The sequence below is a fragment of the Xyrauchen texanus genome, chromosome 28, assembly GCF_025860055.1.
Source record: "Xyrauchen texanus isolate HMW12.3.18 chromosome 28, RBS_HiC_50CHRs, whole genome shotgun sequence".
In the NCBI taxonomy this organism is placed as follows: domain Eukaryota; kingdom Metazoa; phylum Chordata; class Actinopteri; order Cypriniformes; family Catostomidae; genus Xyrauchen; species Xyrauchen texanus.
The window spans coordinates 33,682,883-33,699,705 of NC_068303.1; the positions used below are offsets into that span (position 1 = coordinate 33,682,883).

At 38.4% G+C, this 16,823-nt stretch overlaps 1 protein-coding gene across 1 annotated transcript in view; it reads right to left on the minus strand.

Moving 5' to 3' along the window:
* The window catches only part of LOC127621751 (ectonucleotide pyrophosphatase/phosphodiesterase family member 1-like), a 66,825-nt gene extending 55,601 nt beyond the window's left edge, over positions 1-11,224 (minus strand). The window contains exons 1-3 of the mRNA XM_052095468.1: positions 11,028-11,224; positions 5,755-5,827; positions 5,317-5,442 (exon numbers count right to left, since the gene is read on the minus strand). Coding sequence (XP_051951428.1) covers positions 5,317-5,442; positions 5,755-5,827; positions 11,028-11,156 — 328 coding nt within the window. The 5' untranslated portion in view covers positions 11,157-11,224. The remainder of the gene's footprint in view (positions 1-5,316; positions 5,443-5,754; positions 5,828-11,027) is intronic.
* Positions 11,225-16,823: the final 5,599 nt, after the last annotated feature.

A 16,823-nucleotide genomic window follows, 5' to 3' on the forward strand; every position in this document is an offset into this window, starting at 1 on the left:
TTGTGTATAACAGAACATCTCCTTATGGTTCAACACACATCTACAAACAACATAGAATGGCAGTGACAGCCAGCAAGCCCTCATCCACTTTCATTCATTTCTGTCTAGGGCTGCTCTTTATTCAGGTCCATGGTGTTTGTAGATCAGTGGTTAGATGGACTAATCAGACATCTGCATATTTTCCCTTTTCTTGGTGCAAAGGGCAAAATGGCTCGTTTATCTATTTAAATGAATGTCAGATGCTAAAACTACTTTGAATTGTATTCCTTACCAGGAATATACTTAAATGTCTGTTGTTGTTTATGCTTGAGGACTTGCTATTGGCTGTTGTCTTTGCATAATTAATGAGGTACATCTGTGCAGGTTTTGGGACTGTTTGGGGGGGTTAATTAACATTTAAAATGTATTGGGGTTTATAGTTATGTTTTATGTTCCCTTTAATGTTAACTTTTATCATTTTATGGTACGACATGGGTTTATACTGTTTGAGGTACTGTCGGTTGACATAAAGCCTTTTGGAGCTCTGAATCAATTGAACTAACTGCTTCGGTGAGTGATTCAAAGTGTTAAAGTGCCCGAAAAGCCACACACTAGAGATACCAGCTGATGAAATCACATGACTCGCCCAATATGATACTTGCTTAAAAGCATTAGTTCAAAACAATTGATTCATTAAGATTTCAAAGCATTATGAATCATGTTTCATTAGCTCCTATCACTTGATTAGGTTCTCAGAAGCCTGAACACTTGATTGCTTGAGTGAGCCATCAGTTTGATCATTATTATCTATCAAGAACAGGAAAGCAATGACTCAAAGCAGCTAATTATGTACTAGTGATGGGAAGTCCAATACATTTCCCAAACGATTTCCAGTTAATTTACGTCATAGTATAATGACGTCACTATACGTAAATAATGCTAATATGCGGCACTGTAGATGTATACATACACACACATTCAATAAAAGCCACATGTAAGTGCAAATGGCTGATTATTACATTTTATTTAATTAAGTTATGATAATAAGGGTGTTTTTTGTCATCGGTGTTTCATTCAGTGATCTTACAATACATCCTACATTAAAGTTTTGCACCTAAAGCACCCAATATTGACACTGATACACAAATGCTGATGTTCTACACATGTCCTAAGCATATAAAGTGATTAAACTAGTCTTAATAAACTCAATTTACATCTCTCAACTGAAACGCTTCACCCCTCATTCAAGTCCTTGGTTCACGCACGCTCATCAGCTGCTCACTGATCAGCAGTTCTCAGTATTATGTCCGAAAGAGGTGATTCTCAGTGCAGTGTTCAGTTCGATTTATGAACTAGCTGAAGCGGTTCATTGCAAAGAAGAGTTGGCAAAAGCAGATATCGCCAGTTCTAGGATCATAGTACTCCCAGCTATCAGCTCATTTTGATTCAGAGTGTCAGGCAAATCCGAGAGACAGGTTAAGATAGAGTAGCTTGTGGGTCAGTTTTGACTCGATTTAGTCCGATTTGGTGAACTGGTTAAACTCGTTCACTAAAAAGAACCAGTTCAAAAGAACGATTAGTTCACGAAATTGACATCACTAGTAGTCACTCCTTTCTGTCAATTCCCATGCTATACTACTACTAATGCGTGTGCCGGAAGTGCGCATATTTTTATGCCACCCGTGTTCCAGTGCCCCTGACTCGAATATGGAAAAGAATTGCTCCATTGAAGCCAAAAAGAGTTATCAAGCAAACAACATCTAAGTCATCAACACTTTCAAGCCTGGTGCATTCACACAAAAATAACTTGTGTGTTCAAAACAAGTGAAGCTCAATCAACAGCATTTGTGGCATACTGCTGATTACCACTGTAGGACCCTCACGGGAAGGAGGACACAGGAAACGAGGTTGTGAACTAAAGGTAGGGATTTAATTGCCGTTTTCTCTTTCACAATTTAACAATAAAACACAACAGTATACAAGCGCACTGGGTTGGCTTGTTGGGCTCTCTCTCTCTTGACTTGAGGCTCTGTGTCTGCTTTTATGCCGCTCTCCTCGTGCTCACTGGAATTAAACAGGTGTTAGGCATAATTTAGCTCAGGTGTAAGCGCCCTTACCGCTTTCCTCTCCCGGACGGGCGTTTGACCACGCCCCCCGCTGCCACAACCACATATACATTTATTTGACTTGACTTAAATTTATTTTTATTTTTTTTAAAAGCGATTATATTAAGGCACTTACATTAGAAGTAAATGGAGCCAGTTCATAAATACTAACCTTATCTGTATTAAGTTATATCCAAATTCATTTTCAACATAATATATTTTTAGTAAATTAAATGGTTTTAGGGCGGCTGTGGCTCAGTTGGTAGAGCGGGTCGGCTGCCAGTCGCAGGGTTTGCGCGATTCCTGACCCACGCGACTGATGTGATTCCATTTCCATTTCTGTGTGTTTTTGACTGTAACTTCTCATTTCACTGTCATCTGCAACAAACAGAAATGCTAATGATGGTGTTTTCCATGAATGAGTCAAGGATCTGTAAAAGCCAGTGCACATACATTCACTTTGAAGTGCGCAGCACATGCAAACTATATACAGTATTTATATATTTTTCTTATTAAAATACAGCCTTTGTGGTTTAATAATCACACTTGGACATAAAAAGATTTTAATTTGTGCCCGAAATGACATTCGTGCGTCAAATGGTCAGGGGCGGAGCCAGGTGTTTTTCACAGGGGTGGCCAGGCAGAGGCCAGAGATAAGTCTGTTGTGGCACAGACATTTTCGGGGAGCATTTTCGTATCATTGGACAGGGTGGACAGGGGTGGTGGGGGGGTAGGTGGTTGTTGGTGTAGATAGCGGAGGCACGTGGATAGAAAAAATGAGGGGAGTGGATACAGTGACAGCCGGGACGGAGAGGTGCAGCGACCTTGGTGTTTGCACATGTTAAGTCTCCTGTGTGTTGCAGTTGTACAGAGACGGTTCCACCAAAAAAAAACTAAATTGTGCCCAAGACAAAAAATTACCAAAACGGCAATTGCGAGTGGGGTGGCCAATGGGGTGGCCACCTAGCTCCGCCACTGCATATAGTATTGGTTTTTATGAGCATGAGTACAAGTACATGGGCGCCATTTCTAACCTGATTCTAATACTGTTATCAATAACAGGAAATATTTAAAGCTTTGCATAAAGCCAGAGGCATGCATTCAACACTATAAATAAAGAAGCAGAAGCAGAAGAAAAAAAAGAAGAAGAAGAAGAAGAAGGAGAAGAGAAAGAAACTACACCCAAACTTCTTTGTGGTACTTGCATGTATCATGAATGCACCAGTTTTGAATGTATGGAAGTATGAAGATGTGACTGCAATAGCAGAAGACAATATTTCAGTAAATGGTTATTTAATTTACTTAAATTTCAGGCTGTTCCTCACAAAGCTATAAGTATGGCTGTGACAAGGAGGAGGGCGTTCCGCTGAATCAGCTGATCAGCGGGAGAGTGAGTTAAGGACAGCTGGAGACACCCATTTGAGAGAGAGAGAGACGCACGCGGCCGTGTTTGTTGTGTCTGTTTGTCTTATGTTTAATGTTGTTTAAAGTTGAGTTTTACATTAAACATTATGTTTAATTCACCCAGTTCCCACCTACTCCTTGCCTGTCCTTTACTTGTTATGGCGTAAACCAGTTCTTCTCTCTCTCTCTCCCTCTCTCTCTCTCCCTCTCTCTCTCTCTCTCTGTGTGTCTCCACTGACCCTTTCCCTCTCCACACCTCCCCTTGTCTCTCCCCCAGGTTCCCAGGAGGTGTGTGGACCAACGGCTGACAGAACTTCGGGAAGGACATTGTCAGACCGGTGGTGGCCCGGCCTGAATCAGGCGGGGGAGAAGTGTGATTAGGAGGAGGGCGTGTGCGTGTCTGTAAGTCTTATGTTGTTTTAAGTTGAGTTTTACATTTAACCTTAAGTTTACTGTTCAGCAGGTTTCTGCCTCCTCCTTGCCCGTCCTTTACTTGTTACAATGGCTTTAAGAGATCTATATAGTTTTATTTTATTTAGAATATAGTGCGCAAGTCATGGATCTAATCCAATTATGACCATTCACTTCTGTTATATGGAAAAAAACAGGCGCCAGTTCGGATTGTTGTAGCACATACAACATTTGGATCGCTGAAATTATTTACAACTAGTTTTGAATTATCAAATAACCAAACAAACTCTATAAAATGGGTAAAAAGGGTTATAACAGGTACTTATTATGATCTAATTACAGTAGATATTGCAAAAGAGTTTAAACCACAGTCTGACTAATGCTGATGTCTAGTATCTGCAGTCAAGACATGTGTTTGCAGTTTGTAAAAGTGCTTATACTGAGTCATCAGTGAAGCTTTATTCTAGGTCGGAAAAAGATGTGGTCAACACACAGCATACCATAAGTTTAAAGCAAGGTAGCAGAATCAGATCTGTATGTAGGTCTGTGGGTTTTTTGTGTGCATTTGATACATGTGTGGCACAGGCCATTTACTAGCAATGAGGTTCTACAGTATTGTACATGTGAAAATTCGAGAAAGGAGGAGACAGGAAAAGACAAAAGATCCTTCATGTGCAATTCACCAAATAAAAGCTAATTCCACCCATTCTACACATACAGTGCACACAGTAGGAGCGACAGGGAGGAGCCTTTGACTGCTGTTGGGAGGGACTTTGAGCCTGAATTTAGAGAAAGCCACAGTAACTCTGCAGAGCTTTAGCACTGTACTGAGGAAATTTTCAACAGGTGGGTGTTAAATGGTATAAATAGACATTCTTGTGTCTAATGTTTGCAATGTCAGGCTTTTTCTAGGTTATTCCAGTCCCGCCCTGGCTAAATGGTCGGTGTCTGTACACACTTTGAATATGACTTCATTTTCCCTCCCTGTTGAAAATATGGTGACCAACATATGTTGCGTCCATGGGATGCTGGTGTGCTGGATTTCCCACCAGGCATTATAAACTAGGTTATCCACCTTGCTGGTTGACCAGGTTCACCATCTAAATTTGGTTGATAAACACTCCACCAGTCCACCAGACAAGGAAATTCAAGCTAGTCTAAGCTGGTCTTTTCAGCAGGGCTATTTCTCTCTTAGACAAACAAAGCTGGTGTACAGTTAAACTTTAAGCCAACACTTTCTCAAACTAAACACTTTGTTACCATGATCCGATGTGGATTGGGGGAGAGCGAGAGAGAGAGAGAGAGAGAGAGAGAGAGAGAGAGAGAGAGAGAGAGAGATTAACAATTGACAAGGGACAGAAAGTATTAGGCAGAAACCAAAGAGAGAAAATGAAAAAGTAAGATTGAAATCACTTACTTGGTTCCACACACACTTCCTCATAGTCCAGACAGCAGGTGCCTTCATTCACACATGCAGAGTCACATTGGCACGCTGAATTAGCATCATGACTTTTGGATATACAGCGGTTTTTACAGCTGCTGACTAACAGTAAACACAAGAAATAAACATCATTTAAACAATTACAGAATTATATCTCAAGAATAATGTCTGATGTGAGGTTAAATCATTCCTAAGATCAATAACATCTACAAAATATTAAAGTCAAAATAAATATCTAAATATATTGGGTCAGTTTCCTAAGCAATCCTTACAAACAAGAATAAATCGCAATATAAGGGACTGATTTTAGTTGTCAAGAATAGGCCTAAACCTAAGACCTGGAAACTGGAAATGTAATTAGATTAATAGTAAATGAATAATGAAATAACTGCAAAGAGTATAAAATCTAGATACCTTTCTCACTGCAGCGGAGTTTCAGTAGAAATACGATTGTGATCATTAAAGCCAGCAAGCAAAGTAGAAGGACCTATACAGAAAAAAGCAAGACATATCCATATTACAAAATCCATTTTCAAGACTGAGTAAAGAAGGAATCTTTGTATTAATGAAAACTTTGTCAGGTGTCTTTATACTGTAAAGCAGCAATTGGTGACCCAATTTGGGCATTTCCCTGGATCAACAAATACCTTGAACGCACTTTAACCCATGTGTGGTGTTCATATTTTTGTTATTCAGCCAGCGTTCGTTGGTCTGGTGGACCCGCTGCATTTTGGGGTTTATAATTCAACACAATCAAACAATTTTAAGTTAAAATACTCAACAGATGTTTCCTTCATCCCAATTACAAGCAATATAAACAGCATATATGGTTCATATTTGCCCTTTAACTTTGTTAGATCACATTTATGAATTAAAGTACTTCTCGTTTTTTGTTTGTGTTTTAATAAAATGTAATAAAATAGGAAAATCACTTATAATCAAGATATGAGTGGAAAAATTCTAATTCGATTTTCATAACTATTGATTTTTATTTATTTGAACTTCATTAGAAATGTAACCCATTCAGGTCAGTTTACACAACACAAGCTGCACACATACAGTAGCCATGTCAGTCTAGACGACACATCAGCCCCATTGAATACATTGCATTTTCATACCAGCCTATACAACACATTAGGGGCAGAGTTTTACTGTGTGTGTGTTGCATATGTACTTCTTGCAGTCAGAATTGTTTTTCTGTATCATTCCCACCATGGTCAGCTTCCTCATTAGGACCTCCTGTCCCATCTTGTCGCATGGGATGTTGTGTCCACTGAGTCCCTGAGTCATGTCCAGGACAACTCTCATTCCTTGATTTTTCTCAGGGGCTCCTCCATCAGGTTTCCCTGTGTAGACTTGTAAGTTCCAAGCATATGAGGAAGTGGCATCACAGGCAGCCCAGATCTTTATACCATATTTTGCAGGTTTAGATGCTATATACTGCCTAAAGGGGCAGCTGCCCCTAAATGGCATCAGCTGCTCATTAATGGTGACATTAGGCCCAGGGTTGTAAAACAGAGGGAGGCAGTGCACCCACTTGTCCCACACTGTCCTGATGCAGCTAGCTTGTCTCTCTGCCGTGGAGCTGGTCTGTTGTCTCAGTTATCAAAGCGGATCATCCTGGAAATGATGTGGACGTTTTCCAGAGACATTGTTGCACGGAAAAGTTCTCTGCCATTTTCTGCATCCCACAGGGATTCTGTAGATTCGCCTTTGGAACAGAAAACTCCAGCAAGGATAAGAACCCCAATAAGAACCCCAAAGTAGGCATGTCAATGAGTTTGGTCCATCTCCTTCCACCTCTCTCCAAAAACATGCACTCCTTCTAATAATTTTCTGGATGGCATCTGGGATGAAAAGCTCAAAAGAAGACTTAATGTTTTGCAAATGAGTAACTGCCATCCGTGTTGGCCCTGGCTGCATCCTTATCACATATACAGCCATGCAGATTGGCTCATTTCTTGGCAAGAAGACCATTTTTTGACATCCATATTTCTTCACTTGCGAGCTGCTGATGGGCTTGTTCTGGTCCTGGCTGCTGACGGGCTGGTCCTGGAGCTGGTTGCTGACGGGCTGGTCCTGTGGATCATCTTCATTTTGGAACAAGCTGATGCTCGATCTCATCCTCTTTTTCAAAGTTACTGTCAGACTCTGAATTTTCAGAAATGTGATCCACACATTCTGAAACCACTTCCTCTACATCATCAAAAGCTTCTCTCTCTTCCTAAATCAATTGCAAGGTCTGCTGAGTATATTTTGGACATCTTGATCAGTTTATAGTGTCCCACCCCCATTTTGCAGCTGTGATAAAAAGATTGGTTCCCGCAAGGCAGAGGGTAAAATGTGCAGGAATGTGAGAGCAGACGGTGTTGGTGCTTGAATTTTGCGACAATTTTGCAACCTTGTGTGGGAACGGCAGGGTCAGAAACACAAAACTCACACTTATACACACTCACACACACACACACACACACACACACATACTAACAGCAGGCCCAGACAGAAGGAGGACTGAGTGAAGGTACACAGGACCTACAATTTCCACACTTTTATTAGCCCAGGATATAGAACATCCTGTATGTAATATAAATTGTAGGGGGGTGTACGGTGTGTGATCATTGAAAATGTGTTCTGATATATGTTCTTCTCAGAAATGAGCCAATGCCAATGTGTCTGAGATTTAAAAAATTATTAATCATATAATTTTTCTTTCATAAAAAAATGAAAAAGGGTCCCATAGACCCAAACACCATACAAGGGTTAAGTCACTTTCAATTGCAAATAAATTTCACACAATAGAAGCTTTATCAGGAAATTCTATCTTGCTGTCTTATTTCAAATTCCCCTCCTCATAGTGGCACAGGTGTTACAGAGCTGATCTAAAAACAAACATGTAGATTAAACAATGCATACTGTAAACAGTTAAGCTTTCTTTTTTAGTTAGAAATGTTTTTATAACAAATAGTTTAACCTAATGTTTTCAAGATTACCCGGAACGAGTATGGCTAGAGTGTGCGCAAACCACACATTTCAGTTAGATGATAGATTTAATGAATGTATGTATTTTTTATATATACAGTGAGGAAAATAAGTATTTGAACACCCTGCTATTTTGCAAGTTCTCCCACTTGGAAATCATGGAGGGGTCTGAAATTGTCATCGTAGGTGCATGTCCACTGTGAGAGACATAATCTATAAAAAAAAATCCAGAAATCACAATGTATGATTTTTTAACTATTTATTTGTATGATTCAGCTGTAAATAAGTATTTGAACACCTGTCTATCAGCTAGAATTCTGACCCTCAAAGACCTGTTAGTCTGCCTTTAAAATGTCCACCTCCACTCCATTTATTATCCTAAATTAGATGCACCTGTTTGAGGTTGTTAGCTGCATAAAGACACCTGTCCACCCCATACAATCAGTAAGAATCCAACTACTAACATGACCAAGACCAAAGAGCTGTCCAAAGACACTAGAGACAAAATTGTACACCTCCACAAGGCTGGAAAGGGCTACGGGAAATTGCCAAGCAGCTTGGTGAAAAAAGGTCCACTGTTGGAGCAATCGTTAGAAAATGGAAGAAGCTAAACATGACTGTCAATCTCCCTCGGACTGGGGCTCCATGCAAGATCTCACCTCGTGGGGTCTCAATGATCCTAAGAAAGGTGAGAAATCAGCCCAGAACTACACGGGAGGAGCTGGTCAATGACCTGAAAAGAGCTGGGACCACCATTTCCAAGGTTACTGTTGGTAATACACTAAGACGTCATGGTTTGAAATCATGCATGGCACAGAAGGTTCCCCTGCTTAAACCAGCACATGTCAAGGCCCGTCTTAAGTTTGCCAATGACCATTTGGATGATCCAGAGGAGTCATGGGAGAAAGTCATGTGGTCAGATGAGACCAAAATAGAACTTTTTGGTCATAATTCCACTAACCATGTTTGGAGGAAGAAGAATGATGAGTACCATCCCAAGAACACCATCCCTACTGTGAAGCATGGGGTGGTAGCATCATGCTTTGGGGGTGTTTTTCTGCACATGGGACAGGGCTGACTGCACTGTATTAAGGAGAGGATGACCGGGGCCATGTATTGTGAGATTTTGGGGAACAACCTCCTTCCCTCAGTTAGAGCATTGAAGATGGGTCGAGGCTGGGTCTTCCAACATGACAATGACCGAAGCACACAGCCAGGATAACCAAGGAGTGGCTCTGTAAGAAGCATATCAAGGTTCTGGCATGGCCTAGCCAGTCTCCAGACCTAAACCCAATAGAGAATCTTTGGAGGGAGCTCAAACTATGTGTTTCTCAGCGACAGCCCAGAAACCTGACTGATCTAGAGAAGATCTGTGTGGAGGAGTGGGCCAAAATCCCTCCTGCAGTGTGTGCAAACGTTTGACCTCTGTAATTGCAAACAAAGGCTACTGTACCAAATATTAACATTGATTTTCTCAGGTGTTCAAATACTTATTTGCAGCTGTATCATACAAATAAATAGTTAAAAAATCATACATTGTGATTTCTGGATTTTTTTTTAGATTATGTCTCTCACAGTGGACATGCACCTACTGATGACAATTTCAGACCCCTCCATGATTTCTAAGTGGGAGAACTTGCAAAATAGCAGGGTGTTCAAATACTTATTTTCCTCACTGTATATATATATATATATATATATATATATATATATATACACTGTATTAAACACTGAGCACTTCATTAGGAACAACTGTACACCTGCTTATTCATGCAATTATCTAATTAGCCAATCATTTGCACAGCAGTGCAATGCATAAAATCATTCAGATGCGGGTCAGGAGCTTCAGTTAATGTTCACATAAAACAACAGAATGGGGAATAAAAATGTGATGTCAGTGATTTCAATCGTGGCATGATTGTTTTTGACCATACAGGCTGGTTTGAGTATTTCTGTAACTGCTGATCTCCTGATTTTCACACACAGCAGTCTCTAGAAATTACTCCGAATGGTGGCAAAAACATTTATTGAGTGGCAGTTCTTCGGACAAAAATGCCTTTTTGATTAGAGAGGTCAACGGAGAATGGCCAGACTGGTTTGAGCACGGTAAAAAGGCTACGGTATCACAGATAATCATTCTGTACAATTGTAGTGAGCAGAATTGCATCTCAGAATGCACAACACATCAGACATCAGTAGCGGATGGGCTACAACAGCAGAAAACCACGTTGGGCACTTTATTAGGACAATAGTGTGTACACATGGATTGTTGCAGCCCTAACAGAGAGATCTCCCATTAAAATACAATAACTTACAAAGACCCACTGTAACAGTACATTACACAGTGAGGTATACTGTTTTCTTATTCTAAAGTTGATGAGTTGGACCAGTATTTCTTCCAAAACTCTTGTACAGTTATTCTTTGTTCTCACAATATGAAACTTCTCTACAATTAATAGAACAGCACTCTTTTTAGAATCTTACATAACCAAATTTTGCTGGGTGACATATTCAGACTGCAGAAAATGTGCAATATAATTTAGCTAACAAAGTTATTATAAATCATTTAACTTTATGAGACTATCATTAATCCAACAGCCTAATCCTACCAGCACTACTGGTCAAATATTTCAATTAAAGAAGGGAGAGAGAGAGAGAAAGAGAGAGAGAGGGGGTTTCTCAGGTCTCCCCCGTTAGATTTCACTTACCCCAAAGAGGATTTTCACGTATCTTGACTTTCTGTTCGCGGTGCTTGCGGTCTGTTTGTGCTGCTGTCCGGTGCCCAGAAGGTTGGCAGCGTGCTCGCTCATGCATTCATCACTCTTCGCTGGATCCATTATTGATCGCAGCGCTCAGTCTGACTTTCACAGGCTTGTTTTCCAGACTCTCAGTTCAAACTTTGTTCTCTTGTGACTTTGTATGTAGTATAAGGACCGCCCAGCCAGCTACAGTGAATTCAACCAAAGGTAACATGAGCGGCTGTGTGGGCGAAACCTCTGTTTATCTGTATTAGGCTACATTTACAACCCTTAGTAGAGAACATGGACAACACAGTGTACACTGAAATCATTAATATAATCGCTCAATATATGCCGTAAAAAGTACAAATTTGTTTTGCAAGCCAAGACGGTGTTCTGTGTTTGAAACACTAATTGACTTTTAGGCTACTCTTCTCTCATTTCACTGACTCTTCAACATTGAGAGCTTTCTTTAGACTTTAGGTACATAAATCAGAATCAGAATGAGCATTATTGCTAAACATTCTTACACATACAAGGAATTTGTCTTGGTGACAGAAGCTTCCAGTGTACAAACAATACAGCAACAAGACAGAGATAATAATAAAAATATAGAATAAATATAAATGTGAATAGAAAATAAAGTATTTGTGGAAATACACAATAGGTCAATAAAGGACCATTTGCACTCAGGCTTTGTAAATTTCAGGTTCAGAAAAAAGTGCAATTTATATACACTGTAAATTTTAGCAAGTTTGGCTTACTTAAAAAAGTAGTGAAACCGATTGCCTTATTTTTGCAAAGTAAACTTTAAACATTGGTGATTCTTTTGGGCTGCTGCCCACATTTTTTCACAGTCAAGTTTAAAAGCTCACCATTCACACATACTGTGGACTAATTGCAAAAAATTGGTCTAATTTTTTCAGAGAATTGCCCAAATATAAAAAAAGACTCAGAATCAGAAATAATATTATATGTGTTTATAATCTTATGATAAACAGAATTTAAATATTTTTGTTGTCCTAACTTTGTAAACATGTAATTGTGGTTCTGTCCACGCAATCTCACTTTGAAAAGTCTGATTTTATTTCACTAGGTGGCAGAAAGCACTAGAACATTTTAGCCTGCAAAGTTGTGCTCGTCCATAGACATTCAGTCTAATTTTCAGTTCAAGCACCACCCTTGTAGTTTCATTGAATATCTTAGCCTCTGAGTAGACTAAAAGCTCAATCGACAGCTGATATCCTCCTCTTTACAACTATATCATCAATAGTTGAAAACATATTATATGATGATTTGTTGTGCATGCTTTTTCTTCTGGATGGCATATTTTGTTCTATACATCTAAGATGTAATATTGTATTATTCAGCCAAGCAAGTTCACAGACAAGTAATCAATGGCTCATTTTTTTAGAGAACTTCTTAAGGTAAAAGCATATATAAAGCTTTTTAGCTTTTTGTGGCTTACAGCATCAGTTATCGGAGCATAAATGAGACATTTGAATTTGATGAATTACAGAAGTCATATTTCACTTTTTAATTATTTAGAAAATCTTTCTAACTGTGGTATTATGGCAACATTATGTGCAGTCACATTACTGAGAGTGAGAGCTTTCATGTGATATATGACTTGTCCATGTATGTGCTCTTTGAATAACTTTTATTTTAAAACAAAGAGTTCTACATTACCTCTGGGGGGTGCTATTTTCAACACAAATATTTTGAGGCCTTATTTCGTTATTTTAAGTAACATGAATGCAGAATTGATGGTTATCTCTGAAAAGTTCAGATCCTAAGCTTCCATATGATACCACATATGTCTGACTTATGTAAACAGAGACTTTTACGTTTTAAGCGTACCTTTTTTTGCAATATAGCGCCCCCTTTTGGGGTCCATGGAGTTTAAGTCAAGTTAATAATCAGCTTAAAGTAAAGTAAACGTACATAAGTTGTGTATGTTTAAGTAATAAAGTTAGTTTAATGTCAGTTTTAGTTCATATACTTTGTGAATGTGTGTACTAATCTTATTTAAGAGTTGTAGAAAGTAGTAATCTTACATTTGAAGCTATGGTGACTTTTTGTGCAACCGATTTTCCACTATTCTTCAAGTAAAGTATTCTCTTTACTAAAGCTAAAAGAGAAGGCACTAAGCACAAGTTGGAAATTCCCAACAGTTTATTTTTCTAAAAGAAAATAAGCTAGACAACTCTTGAATGAACTCAGAGCATGTGGAGTTTGTGCATTTATTGGAGAACATTTTGATAAACATTGTGTGTGTTCCATGGAAGAAACATATCCTCATATTGTATTACTTTATTTCTTCCATGGAACACAAACAGTTGATTTTTGAAGAATATCCTTTGTCCTTCTTTTCAATACAATGGCAGTGGAAGTGATTCTTCTTTCAAGCTTCAAAAAGGAAAACACTGTCTTAAAAGTTGTCCATGCGAAACCTGCACCATATTCCAAGTCTTTTGAAGGCATTTAATAGGTTTCAGTGAGAAACAGTCTTGAATTGAAGTAATTTTTCAATGAAAACCTTGATGTGTGTTACCAATCATGAGAGAACCTCATTCACACAAGAACTTCCTTTGTATAGCACTGCAGCAAAAACAACAAGTGTGTTCTGTAGTCTGAATCACCAACTTACATGATTTTCATTGAAAGACGTTCTCTTAAATTTCGAGTTGTTTCTCATCCACAACCTTTTGCATTCCTTCAGAATACTAACACCCTGTTGACACCAGGAGCGTCCCACAATGGCTTGAGGCTGTCTGCACTGGATGCATGGAAGCAAATGTTCTAAACCATTTACTTGTCTTGTTGGCAGGAGTAGCGCCAGCATGTGCAGCACTAAATGAAATGGTTTAACTAAATGGAATCTGTTTACTGTTGGTGCAATGTGACGCTCTGCGATGGACGATTTCAGTGTAGACAGCTTCATTATAATTAATGGGATTTATATGCTTTTGATGCGACACACCCTGGGCCGCCATTGGCCAAATTGATGCCCTACGCAGAGTTCCAGGTTGACGGGGGGGTTCGCGTGATATTATCGTGAGGCGATCATCTGTATTCCGCAAATGCTTTCGGGTCCTTGAATAACATATAACGTGCGAGTAAGGGCAGCCGTGGACTTTCTGGTGCCCGCCTAACGTAAGATGGCGCCCCCCTAGGGAGTTGGGGCCCTACGGTCTACTTATAGGACCGCTTATAAAATGCATCAAGGACCTCATTTGCACCTGGTACGGTGCTTCACTGGTGATCCGATCACACCGTAATATGTCATAAGAGACGCTGAATGCGTCTCTTATGACCACTTGTGTTCTGATTTGGAGGGGATCGATCACCATGTCAGTGTGTTACAGCATTAAAGCACAACAAAGTCAGAAAAGTCAAAGAAAATGCCGTGCTGTTTCTCCCAGAATTCTCTTGCTCATTGGGGTTATAAATACAATTATTATTTAATTACTTATTTTTAAACACAATTCACAATTGTATTTGACTACACAATTATGACTCTAAGACATTATAGATATTACAGTTTCATTTTCTGTTAATGCCTGATTTTCTGTAAAGCTGCTTTGAAAGGATGTGTTGTGAAAGGGGCTATACATATAAAAATTACTTGACTTGACTCTCCCAAACTGGCCAGCTGTGCACCCTCATGGCCCGGCCACGCCCTCCTCCTCCTCACAGTACTGTGATGGTTTTTGTTGCTGTTTAGTACTTTGGGAGAAAATTATATTAAAAGTGTATTTTAGCCCCGTTTTACCCTATGAATTTAGATGTGCATTTTTTTATATAGATATAAAAATGTAATAGAAATATTATAATGGCCAATATAATGTTATTGCTCCGTAATATAAGTAGGCTGTAGTACCCTAAATAAATAAAGTGTTGCTACAATCTTCTCAAAAGAGTAGGCTATGTATTATCGCAAAATTAATATTATTTTCACCCTGATTTGTTTTTATGACTTGAGAAACGCCTATCTGTAATGACGAATGAACAACAACAAAAACGTTATGGTGTAACATAGAAAATAAACCGCAAGGTTTATTTATTAATTTTAATATTTAATAAATTGAATACAACATCTTAGATTCCGTTTAGTTATCGCAAATTGACAAATGTCTATAAAATAGCTTACTGAACATTTGACGGATATATTGCACAACCACGCTCTCTAGCGGATAATCACCGCATGTACAGGAGGTCATTCACCTGATGTTCAGTAGCGGAGACCGGGGTTGGATGGTTACAGGGGTTGATTGGCACAAAGTTCGTTTGTGGTAATTAACTTCACAAGAAAAACACTTTTATTTAAATGAAGATATCAGTATACTCTAATAAAAAATGCTGGGTTCTTTTTATTTATTTATTTGGTGCATTGTGAATTGATTTGCTACAATTTAGTTATTCGTGTACATTCTTAATAATTAAAGCACTGCCTTGTTCCGAAAATTTAATTATGAATGAATAATTTTATTTAGAACATATAAAAATAATATTATAAAAAAAATAATAATAATACAATAAACAAGAAATAAAACAATATTAAATTATACATGTCCAAAAAGCAGTAGGAAGAAGCATAAGCTTATTTAATCCTACCCCTTCTCCACCTCTAGTTAATAATCATCAAATTGGCTTCATAATTGTATAATCTTAATCCTATATTAATATATTATGTAAAATGACTACATATATTTATGTTTAAATTCCCACACACCAAAAAATAAATAAAAAATACAAAGAAAACATACATATTTTCATATGTAAATATGCACCATACAAAATAAATAATGTAAAAATAAATGTGACCCCTTAGTCAAAACCCTTCTTCCTCCCTGTACCTTGTAAAAAACATATTTTTATACTGCTTTATAAACTGGGTTTAATGCTTGGACATTGCTTGATAACTGAACTTAATCCATTCCACAACTTCACTCCACATATAGAAATACAAAAACTGTTTTACAGTTGTACAGACACACAGATGATTTAAATTGAACTCCCCCCTGAAATTATATCTCCCTTCTCTATTAAAAAACTGTTTTTGAATATTGCCAGGGAGTAAGTTGTATTTTGCTTTATACATTATTTGTGCTGTTTGAAAATGAACCAGATCAAATGTCTTTGATTTTAATAGTAATTAATTGGTGTGATCTCATAACCAGTATTATGAATTATCCTTATGGCTCTTTCTTGCAACATAGATATGCTAGTCTGCTTTTATAAATATTCAAACGTTGTTTGAAATATTTTATGCTGGACTAAATAAAGTAAATGTTAAATAAAAATATTTCTATCAGGAAGACTTGCAGACTTGAGTGAAATTGAAGATGACATTTATTTGATGAATATACAACAGAAAAGTAATGTCTCTCTTTGGCGTAGACCCCGTCTGGTGGTCCAAAGTTGCAGTACTCGGAACCGTCATATCCTGCCGGAGATAGGAGGCAGGCTGAGGAGCCTACCCCCATGCAGGACGGGACTCAACTGGTGGTGGTGGGGTGGTGGAGGTTGCCGCCTTAGCACACTGAAACAGCAATGTGATAGATTGTGAGCAGACATATAAAGCAATGGCTTACATGTGATTGAATGGGAATTACCTAGCTAATGGTGCGATGATGTACAGCTGCTAGTCTTCCCGCTAGAACTACCCTGCGCTTACATTGACAGTATTTATTTAATTTGATATTCTGTAAAATAACTATTTGCTATTATTTTTTTAATAGTTTTTTAATTTTCTGCCTGGTT